A 12222-nucleotide genomic window follows, 5' to 3' on the forward strand; every position below is an offset into this window, starting at 1 on the left:
ATTATGTTCTGTGGGCTGTCTCACTGAGTCAGAGGTGGGGGAAATGTCAGATATGGTTTCCTGAATACATCTAACACTTCTACAAAAGTTTGAGTCTGCAGTCAGGTACAGGTGCAACATGTATCAGTACAGACTGAGTTATGCTGTAAAGAGCTCATATTTGTTTACTCTGTAGTCCTAGTTTTTACTTGCTGTTACTAAAAGCATATTTTGACCATGTTTACTGTCACTGTGAGCTGTAGCAGAGCCTGATCAATACATGTGTTGGTGAAATATGAGACTATATCAGGTCGTTACAGATATCCAGGAATTGGTGTGTTGGCACACAAGCTACTCTAAAACAGATAGAGAGAGAAATAAAAAGGTTTCTTTGAATCATTGTTGTTTGTTTGTTTGTATTAAAGTAAATGCCATCAACATTTTTGGTCGACATCCATGTAAAATCTCATTATTAAAATATGTACACAACAAATTGTTTTATTTAAAAGAAAGTGCAGAGCAGCCGTATTAATTTTAAAGCACATCCATGTTTTATCATTATTATTATTATTATTATTATTATTAAGAAATGTTTTATTTTTATATTGGGACACTTTCTTCTTTCAAACCTAAGCTTACAAATCCAGCAATGTATACTGTATTTATATTTTCCTGCCCAATGTTCCACCTGCTCAAAATATGGTTAGTATTCCCTTAAGTGTGTAAACTTCTACCTTTACCTACACATCAGGTGGTCCACCCGAAAGGCCACATAGAGCCTGTGCATCATTACTACCTGCTATGAGGCACCTGCAGGGAAATAAATGAATAGAAGCATGGAGGAGGGCATCAGTTTAGTGGCGGCTGCAGGGGGGTGGTGGGGGTTTATAACACCTGGCAAGCTCCCCCAGCATCGCACAATAGGGAGCCTGGTTGCTAGCTTATTTATCGTCCGTATCAAATGACCATGTGTCATCTGGGACACAGGCTGGGCAAAAACACAATAATCAGAAGCAAAAAAAAAACAAACTCTGAGGTGAGAACATGAAATCTGGTGGGAAAAAGAGCTCTGCAATGGGAGGAAAATACGGAAAATGAAGCAGTGGGGAATATTTTGACCATATGAGTTTGGCAGCAAGGTGGAGCAGCAGGAAGTGGGTCGATTAATAAGATCTGTAAAAGGTAGAGCGCTAGATTAACTTGCCAACATCGGTCTACCGCCATCACTGTTGAATGTGTTGCTACAACTTTCTATTATACATGCCGCGGGTAATGAGAGACCATGTCATCCATTCAGTGTAATTTCCAATTTACGGCCCTCTGATAGGAGGAATCAGAGAGCACTGGCTCCAGCAGAGCTTTTATGGCCCTGGGCTTCGGGGTGCAAAGTGTGTGTTTGTGTCTCCATCGCTGCTTATGTGCCCCGTGTGTGTGATGTAGCACTTTGATGTGGTCCTGGTGATGAACTGGACCGTGTAAAAAGCAATGGCAAATTTAATGGCTGCTATAGACAGTGCTGTCAATGATCCAATCGAGTAAAGTGGTTATTTCCACTTTCACGTTTACGCATATCGGACATGGTCTTTGTTGGTTGGCGCAGGTGATAATCCTTTGTTTATGTTCCCCGACTAAACCTGTTGGACCAGGATAGAGACATTTGAATTCTGGTTCTTTGTTTGAGCATGAAAACACCATTACAGAACGTTCATGTGGACGTCTGCAGTTTAATAGATGATGGAAACTGAAGGTTGTGGGTTCTGAGCACTACACACTACTAGATTGTAGTGTCATTCTTGCTACAGCATCCCTAGAGCAATTCAAGTTTCAGATTATTGCTAAAGGACACTTCAGCAAAGTCGATCTCTGATGATTTCGGTTCAGTGGGACTTCAATCTCAATGTACTTCACTCTTTTGTAGTGACAGGAATTTAGACCACAACATGTATTTACAATAAACTAACAAAATGTTGTTTTTTTTCACCAAAATTCTAAGATATATCCTCACTTGAATAGTAGGCAGTTGAACTTTAGAATAACCCATGTATGGCAAATCATTTATTCGATAAACCGTAATGTTCCTTGATGTAATAAGTGAGAAAGGAGTCAACACACACATGCCTTTTTCTTTTGGGAGACTTTACATAATCCAAACAGTCACAAAGGCATATTGTAAGCAGTGGTAATGTTTACTTGTTGACGTATCTCCTGATATGTTCAAATTTAAACATTATATCCATTAGCTGATAGCTGAGAAAAACCCTTAATGAGTGGCTGATGCACACATGGCAGTAAACACATGGTCCATTAATACTTATGGGGTGCAGCTAACTGGCTGAACATTACTTCCTATTTGCGCTAATTCTACTGATCCGTCTGATCTATCAACTTGATACCAACACTGACAACTATCGAAAATACAATATTCACATGTATTTCCAAGTTGTCTTTGCAACCCATCTGTTTCTCTAAAGTATTTTGCAAATAGAGCCCTCTATTTCACAAAAACTGAGGATTCTTCACGTGACACAGCCATTTGCTATCTTTCATGATTTAATCATGGTTTTTGAAAAGCAGCTTATTCTGATGATCCGGCAAAGCTACCTCGACGTTGTGCAATGAGTGCGCCAAATGTCTCCTACAAAAATATACTCTACAGAGTGCTGAGCTTCTGTCTAAAGCTTGACACAATGAATGTTGGGGACATTATCTTCCGTTTTAAGGCCAAATGGGGTTTTATTACATAACATTCAAATGTGTGCACAATAAGTGTGATTATGAGCCAAGTGATTTTGGATTTCAGCTCCACAGGAGAGTAATCCCTGTGCAAATAAAAAATGATTTAGGACAAAGTCGCTTTTTGGTGATTTTCTTCTTTTTTTTCGTGCCAGTGATTCCTCAGAAAAACATACCTGTCCATCACAGCCGTCCCTGCAGGGCCTTGAAGGGAGGAATCGGGGGAGGAGAAATAATGAGAGCTTACACCAGCTGCAAGGAATTCAGAGACTCCTGCCCAGTGGGGGCTCTTCCTCTTTATCCCCCCACTTAATTCCTGCAGCGCTCCACTGACACCACCCCGACAACAGGGACACACCCTCCAGTGACCACTGACTCACAATCCAAAAAGGCAATAGAGGGGTTGTGATCTACTTCAGCGGGCTTTCGGGATCTCGGCACTGCACTCCAGTGATCTGGGAAAACTTCAAAGAGCTTTTCTGAGCGTGAAGCATGGGCGAAATCACGTTGTCTCCGTCTATCAGTTTGTCTAGCGGCACACTGTAACATTCACTGTCACCCGAAACAAAAGGGGCCAATTATTTCCACAATAGGATTCAGACTGCACAGAGCATCCAAAGTTCAATAAAAGGGTTTTATACAGCTCATCACTTTTTTTTTTTTTCATCTCTCTTGTCTGGGGGATTTAAATGACACTGTTGTGCAATGCTGTCTGAGGGAAATGGTAAAGCAGAGAGGGGAAAGAAAGTAATAAAGACAGAGTGCTTTTTTTGTCTCCAATGATTTTGTAGACACTGCTTTGTTTTTTTTCAACAGAAGGGGTTTTAGTACAGATAAGAATGGTAGGGAAACACATTTGGTTTTTACCAAGGAATGCGTTTAATGATGTTTACTTGTAGCGCTAATTTCTGTAGATGGTAGAGCTGGTAAAACATGCTGGTTATCAATATTTCATGTTCACAAAAACCTCAGTCCCTCGTATGTTTGGTATGCATGGTTAACAATCATCATCTGTTCAGTCTTTTTGTGATTGCAACTGATTTTTTTAATTGCAATTTCCTCAAAATTACAAGATGCAAAATCAATGTACTATAGCATTTCTAATTACGAGGAAGCGTCTCCATTTGTATCTCCTTTTTGTTTGTGAATGAGCTTCCAAGGAATAAAATGGGACACTCAAAAAAAAAAAAAAGTCTATGGAGCAGGTGGGAAAGGAGCAGCTGGAGGGAATCCAGATGGCAGTAACATTTTATTCTGAAGACCTATTTTGGGTCATCTGGAATTCAAGCTTTCGCTCATCCGTCACGCAATGTAAAATTGACTTGTCTGAATAAAAGTAGATGGGATCTCTATACTGTGAGTGGGACACCTAGTGGCTCCATCCCTCACCTTCTGACAGTCAGCATCCCTGTATCCAGGACAACAAGCAATTGCTCAGCAACCACCTGTTTCTGCGAGTGTAACGGTAACGAGCCGCAGGAATAATGAGGTTGTGGGAGTGAAAGGGGGCAACGGAAGGGGGTCTAAACACAGGAAGGGGGAGGAAGTTCCCATTTATAATTCATGTCAGAGGAATTATCATCAGCGCTGTGGCATTTGGAATGAATTATTGATCGTGTCTTGGAAGCTTTATGTAAAAACTTGCAGTTGGGGGGTCCTGATGGACAGGGCGTGAAGTAAGAGGGCACGGGGGTAAAGGAATGAGTCTGCCGAGCGTTTTCAGGGAAGGTTATGGAGATAAATTCTCTCTACGGGAGCACTGACTGTATCGCTGGATCAAGGGACCATCGAGGTTGTCAGAGTAGAGTAAAGAAGTGGAAGTAGCAAAACCACAACTTAAGAATACTCTATGGTTTGGGGGATTTTGTGGGGAAGTTGATCATATGATGCATAGCATTTCATGAACTGATTATGGGATTATATGACAATTGAGTGCTGCTAAATGGAGAGAGCAGCTATAATGAAGTTCTGCTATCAGCGTGTCTTTTCCTTATCTGTTAATAGTTGAAAAGTGCACAAATCCTTAATCAAGTGAAGAAAACAGTGTTTAAATTAGGATTCCAAAAGAAATTGCTGAGGTGGGAGTGATTGAACTCCCCTAGTCAAATTATCAAGTCAAAAGCTGTCTTTATAACCGTTATGAACTAGTATAAAGTAGCATCAAAGGTGATATATTGTAATTTCAGCTACTTCCCACCACTGGGGACCATAAAGAAGAAATGTATGTAACCCTAAGCCACGCTGAAAAAGACTTTAAGGGCTTAACAACTATATTTCGCGATAAACCACTTAGCACTCCAAAAAGGGCAATGTAACTGAAAGAATCATAGGTTAAAAAATCAATTTTGCCCTCCACAGTAGAGAACTGCTGCTGAGGCTCACTAATGGAATGGGACGAGCCAACCTGAGAGAGTAACACTGTCTGCTTGACCCTTCAACCTTCCTCGATCATTTACTGCGGTCCCTCCAGCCACAGTCTGACAGGCATGAATCACTACCTTTCTGCAGTCATTCTTTTTCATTCCAAAAAACGTGCAGTGAATCGATACCAACATGCAGTGCATGACAATGGACATTGTTCGGTAGTCTGGTATAATCCGTCTCGGCAAACAGGAACACACAATTCTCCAACGTCCATCAACAATGAATGGCTATCAATTATTTTGTCACTTCAGATTGTCTCTTAATCATTTCAGTGAGACTTTCTCTACTGTAAAAAGGGTGCTTCTTGTTGATTGTTGTCTGTATACCCAGAGTTACAAGTAAAAACTAAACATAAATAGTAGCTAATATAGCATGAATATCAATGGTGTCAATTCACCATAAAGGTTATGCAACACAACACTTCCTGTTTCATACCAAAAGGAAAGATGCAAATTAAAACACAAAACATATCAGAAAGAGATACGAACTGTCAAAATGTGCTGTCACTGCTTGTCAATGCTTCCTAGAAAATAACACTTTCCTGAGGAAATGCCATAAGTTGGGCATGGTGAGTGCCCAAATACATTTCTCAGTAGCCAATATTCCAAACCCTACCCAGACACGTAAAACTGAGCCATAACCCTATAAACATCTTGAGGACAGCAAGGGGTTCAAAGGTTTAATGTACTGTTGCATGCTAAATGTTCCCAGCTAGAACAAATGATCACAGGCCGTGGCTGAGGGCTTGCGACTGAGGTTAAATCCAACTTCAGTAAATAGCACTCAGGCAGACGGGCCAACGGCGGCTCAGGCACGTTTCCAGATGTAAGCAGCACTGGGCGTGGATGCTAAGCAACTAGCTATTTTTAGTGGCAGAGCGCAGGAAGGAAATGAAAGGAACAGAGTTCAGTGCGGGATTCAGAGCGGCGGAGAGAGTAATCAAACACCGCCGGCCAATGGCAATCACAGCGCCCTGACACAATGGCTGCTCGCCTGCCGCTGGCTTAGCCTTATCACAACATACTCTTGCTGAGAGTGTGGGTGTGAGATGAATGAGTGGGGAGAGGAGGACAGTGAGAAAGAGGGAGGTAGAGATGGATTGGGGGAAGTGAGGAGGAAAGAAAAGCGTTGGAAAAAGAAAGCATTTGGTGCAAATTAAATCAGGGGGATTTCTGTGTTTCCTTCACATCGTAAATCCATCGGTTCCAAAGTCTAATCAACGTTAAGCAAACTGATTACATGCTGGGAGGCAGACAAAACCTCTGCAAAATCTTAGATAAAAGTATGATTTCAATCAAAAGAACATGCTTACTTATGGTAGCTAAAATGACCACATTAATATCACATTTTCGAGAAATTGGAATGGTTTTCAAATCCAAACAAATTGCTGAAAATATGTGTGCCAAGTGATGGCTGTTTCCTAAAAAACAATGAATGCACACTGAGTGACTAATTTCCATTCAGACGCTGTAAACAGATAACATCCATTCACCTTGACAGTGTACTATCAAGCCAATGAGTGAGGCTGGGATGGCGGTGACACTTGGTGAGTCAGTCAGGCATGACTCCAAGGCTGTGGAGATGAGATAGAAAGTGAAGCGAGCGACACCGTCTGCATTTCAAACCAACGACGCCATTCCCGTTAAATGAAGACGGCAAATCTGTCAGAAAGCTTCCCTCCTATTCGCCACGTTCCAGTCACAGACGGGAAGATTACCAAACTGTTGATAGATGGTTAACAGGTGCGGGCTAATTATGCTAATCATGGCAACAGCCAAATAAACTGATTGCCATGTTCATTTAAATGACAGCAATGTTCCTTTGGTGGCTAATTAAAATAGCTCGGGAGGAAGTAAACGAGGCGGCAGGGTTTTCGGATTGGAGGGAGGGCGTTTAAATAAAAAGCCTTCTCTGGGGTCCACTGTAATAAGCTGTATTTCATCGGTTTAATGATGTCATAATGAATTTCTAATGATGGGGGATGGGTCAAGGGGCGAAGAGGAGAAGTGAGCAATATGTGCATTAAACCGTAAGGCTACCTTCCTCCTTTGCGCGAAGCGGAGGCTGCGAGGGAGCCCTAGCTCATGTTGCATGTGGCGTAGCCTAACCCCGGTTGAAGTGAGCTGGATAATGAAAATAAAGATTGGTAGAGGACATCGAGCGTCGTATGTACTCCATCTGTTTCGATAGTAGCCCCACTGGAAAGGGTAGGGGAAGGTTTTGAAGGGGCAATTACTTTTTTCCTCAGCGTTGGGCCCAGTTGGCCCTGGTCTCTATTTGCATGTGACCCGGAGAAAGGCATCATTAGACGGAGGAATGGCGGTTCAAAGGCCAGGGGAGATGAACTCTGGGGGACCCTGAAAGCCACCGTGCAGGTATGAAAAGTGGATAGGGGCTGATTAATGTTTATAGGAGGCAGCTGCTATAGAAACCCGCCACCTAACCTCGTCTCCCCGTAGTCCTTCGTTTTAATTCCCTTCTTCCAGAGGAGATTAAAAATCTACAGTGTAGGGTATGTCTTTGCAAACAGCCGGTTTGTTTCCAAAAGGATTGCCGCCGGGGAAACACGTAGAGCTCAACCTTTCCATTCAGTAACACTATAATCTTCTCTCTACCTTTATTCTATTTCCGTCTCCTCCTTCTTCTTCTTCTTCTACACTTGTGATTGAATAAACAGAACTTTGACACAACGTTTGAATTGCTTAAACCAACGTTTGCTTATACCAAATTTGGATTTCGGATCACCATGCCAGAAAAGAAAAATTGGAAGCACTCGAGCTGGATCATACAAATTGCATACAATGTAGTTCAACTTTATGACTGCAACCTCGGTCCATGCTAAATGGCTAAGCTACAGCTAAAGACAGAATAAGCTTAATCAAAATCTTCTAAAGTCAACAGCACATCCTACCAAAACTACAAAAAACCAACATGGATTTTGAAATAAAAAAGTGAAATCAATAGATTTGTTCTTGCTGTTCTTAACAGAAACACATATTGATTTGTATGATGGGTTTTATAATAGCTCTTGGTCTTAAAAGATGCATCCTTTCATTACATTGTGCAAAAAGTTCAAAACCTGGGTTTAAAACAACGTCAATTCTTTAAGCGTTTCCACTTCTTCCCTAGTGTCTGGTGAAAAACAAAAGACAAAAGAATCATATGGAAAGAAAAGATGAATGATACTGAACCACGATGTACGATGCAAGTTAGAATTCCTTTTGTTTGCAGTCGAATGTGCTCACAAAGAAGCCTTTGTGTAAAGGTAACAAAACAGGAAAGAGCACATGCAGGGATGAGATCCAACAGAAAAAGAGATTTACTTCTGCAGGTATATAAAATAGCCCCCCTTTATCTTCCGTTTATGAGGCATTCTCATTATTTAAATGTATGCCACATTAGTAAGGATCTGCTCGATTCAATATATTATAATGTGATGTTTGGCCTTAATGGAAAATCAATGGCGAGACAAGCCCGCCACCGCTGCGACTATACAAAAGCAATTTCCAAATTGACATATGGAGGGCCTGTGTGATTGATTCTGACTGCTGTTGGATTTTAATACCGTTCACTGCGAGCTCATTGACTCTCAGACATCGTCTTGTGGTTTATCTACAAACTGCCAAATGAGTCCTTGTCTCCTTTTTCTTCTCTCTCATCTTTTTCTTCCTCCGTCTTTCTTCTGCCTCTGTTCCCAGCCCTGAAGCCGCGAGTGTGGATGTTCCAAATTAGATATATTAGATAAACGAGCAGATGACTTTCTGCAAATACATCCTCTTTGAAATCGATCACAGCCAGATGTAATGTGGTTTCACCTCCACCAAAGCAATCCTCGCCACTGTATTACAACTGTTCCTTCAATCAGCTGAAGAGGTACTCCATTAACATTCCCTCCTCATAAGTGCTGACACAGTGGCATCAGCTGCCCTATCTGTTTAATTACATCATGCTTTCCCTGCTACTAGTCAAGAAAGAGGCTAAGACCCCTACTTCTCGGTCTCTCACGCCAAACAACACACTTTGCAGGAAGATTTGAGGGTAGAGAGAAACAATCCACTTTCAGGAGCTTAGGTCAAAAGCAGGGCATGCAGATCATGGATTACCAGCCAATTCATCCCCTCCCCCCTGCTCTTATCACCCGTTGGTTTCCACCTTTCATGTTGAGGAACATGAAAAGAAAATATGGAACGAGCAGCTGGCTGCTTTACCTTGTTTTGCAGCACTTTTAGATTGATGTTGGAATTCTAGTATTTTATTATCGACTTTAATTGCATTTTGAACGTCATTCATCCGTAATTCATCCGTTATCCGGGTCTGAGTCACAGCGACCCCTTTTCTATAAACTAAGAACCGGTTCTGCTACACTTCACACACCTAGTTGAGCATTTTGACCCAAAACCTTGGTTCTTAAACAATAAGGTTTTTTCTTGACCTGTTGCCGCTCATTACAAGTTGAAAAGAGGGGTTGGTTGTAAATAACACGTTTGATATACCATCTTGTTAACACGGTGTACTTTCATTGTGCAATGACAACCTTGATTACGATTGTTTCGCTATAGTATGGGAGCTGGTTTGCTAGATAGCATCAAGGTTCTGAGAATACTGACAGAACCAGTTCAAGAACAGAGCTAAAAAAAGGTTTGGGACATAGCAGACCGAACATCCAGATGTTCTTCCCTCCATCTGCAACACTCGCTCCTTATGGTTGATCCTTAGATATCCCCAGGCCAGGTGGAATATGTAATCCCTCATGAGTTTTCTGGGTCAGGAACAGCCAACTGGTGGTAAACATGCCAGGCCATGTCCGTGCTCTCAGGTCTGATGTTTATCCACCTTTTGATGCAAAAAGACGTGCAGGTCTACTTGGATCTCTTTCTGGTTGTCTGAACCCAAAAACTCAATTCAAGTCCCAAAAGATTGGAAAAAATAGACCTAAAGAGCATTTAATAAATACAAATATCCACTTGATTACCCCATAAAACTCAAAATAAACCTTAAACGATGTGTGAGTGAGTCAGCCTACTTTACTGCTGAGCCAACACACACTCCCACACTGCAATTTTTTAGCATCAGCTTGTTAGAAAGCAGATTGAAGTTCAAATCTGCACACTCAGTGACATGAAATGAGATTGCTGACCCTGAAGTGTAACAGAATCTCTCCGCTTTATTTTGAAGTTAAAGTAACTGACAGATTCGACTGTAACCAAAGAAAATCACCGGGGCATGTTGTGCTAAACTGTAGATGAACTCCCACAAGCCTGCACTCTTCCACAACACACACAGGTGATCAGCCCACATGAGCGTGAATATAACATACGCCACATTTTTGCTTCCCATCTGACAGCATCAGGACATCACTCCTGATATAAAAGGTGTAATGAGGGTACACAAGCGGCTTCATGTCTCTGAGCGTCCATAGCCTCTGGGCAGCATCGCTTTGGAGCAGATCACAAGTTCAAGTGCAGAGCGTTTTGGAGGAGCGTCCATCATGCTTAACTCACCTTGCCAAAGTCCCTGACATCGAAGAGGTCGAAGGGGTCGAACAGCTCACTGTTGCGCAGGCCAAACTTGTCGTGGCACACCTTGAGGAACGTCCGGATATTCTTCAAACACAGGAACTACAAAAAAAGAAGGAAAAACATCATATTGGATTCATACCAGTGTTGTAACAGCATGATTAATGAAGCAGATTATTTGTCAGAAGAATCATGTTCCGCCAGTCTGTTTAATATCCCCCCCTGTCAAAGAAGCAGGTTTCGGATAAGTATTTCATTTCCTGGCTGTGATTGGCAGGCTCTCCTGGTGCATTAGTGAGGGTTCAGCTGCAGAAGGTGCAGTTGATTGCTGCTCCTGAGACCGATGGTCTGCCTCTCTGATCCAGATAAGGAGAGCCTGTCTGCTGACATCAGAGCAAAGACAAGGCCTCCTAAAGCAAGCCCACCGACAAAGAGCTGACCCTGGACAAAGCTGGTCTATTAGACTGAGGCAGTCACATGAACCTGAGAGGTCAGGGGTCACAAATCTGACAAACAAAAACAATGGAACTGTCTTTAAGAAGAACATTAAGCACGAGCATTTAGTGACCACCACTTAAAACTCAGAGAAAAAGCTTTCCCTTTCCTATTCTCATTTCAAAACATTTTAGTTTTACATTTTGTATAGCTCTATTTTATTTTATTGCACACATTTCCTAATTCTATTTTATTTTATAATTACACATTTAATACGTATATTTATTTACATATGTTTATATTTTTTTATTCATTTTCTTTCTTATTTCAAAGACGTTTGCTGCATTTTAGATTATAAAATAAAAGGTTATATATTTTTTTTAACATTAAAATAATGAAACAATATTTATAATAACATAAAATATACTAAGAACGTGCAATAAAAACATTACTGCAATAATGAAAGAAAATACAAATACTTATATACACATAAGAAGTTAAAGTACAATGATGCACATTGTACTCCAATATGTATGTTTCCACAGTGGTTTCAAATAGCTCAACTATCACAAAACCCAAATTCCAACCAATGATATATTAAGTAATTAAAGCTTTACTGTTTTAATTATCTTTTATTATATCATTATTTTGAAATACCTTCTACAAAAATGGAAAAAATAGGTCAAATTTGCCATTTAACCACTGCTTCTGCATTGACCTATGAACTAGAGCCTGACAGATACAATGGGGGTGCCTCTACAGTATTTTGCCCGATGTTTTCGCCTATTGCGGATTGTTATCTGCTTTTTTCCCAATGGCTACTTTCCAGTCATGCAAATAAAGCGTCTGCCACCTTGAGACTGATAGCCAATATAAAAAGGGGAATGGGGGTGTTCACAGGGACTCCCCAGCGGCCATGAATACTCATAATAAAGTGCATAATATATAATCTGTGGTCACGAATATGGACGCTCTGAAATATGCCCTCACACAGATAAACCTGGAGGGGCTTGGGAAACAGACCAGGAGTATTGAAATATTAATGATAAGCATAAACTGCCTCCTATCTCCCACTTCCCCTGTGTGAGAAGAACACATTACCTAGCATGTAAATCTGGATGCTGCAAAGATATGC

The 12222-nt window shown here is 41.2% G+C and overlaps 1 protein-coding gene across 6 annotated transcripts in view; it reads right to left on the minus strand.

Annotated features, from left to right (window-relative positions):
* vav2 (vav 2 guanine nucleotide exchange factor) overlaps nt 1-12222 on the minus strand; it is a 194920-nt gene that overhangs the window by 125406 nt on the left and 57292 nt on the right. For all 6 annotated transcript variants that reach the window (XM_063889296.1, XM_063889294.1, XM_063889291.1 and 3 more), the window contains exon 2: nt 10638-10754. In XM_063889296.1, the coding sequence (XP_063745366.1) occupies nt 10638-10754 (117 nt within the window). The remainder of the gene's footprint in view (nt 1-10637; nt 10755-12222) is intronic.

The sequence above is a fragment of the Eleginops maclovinus genome, chromosome 8 (genome assembly GCF_036324505.1).
Source record: "Eleginops maclovinus isolate JMC-PN-2008 ecotype Puerto Natales chromosome 8, JC_Emac_rtc_rv5, whole genome shotgun sequence".
Taxonomy (NCBI): Eukaryota; Metazoa; Chordata; class Actinopteri; order Perciformes; family Eleginopidae; genus Eleginops; species Eleginops maclovinus.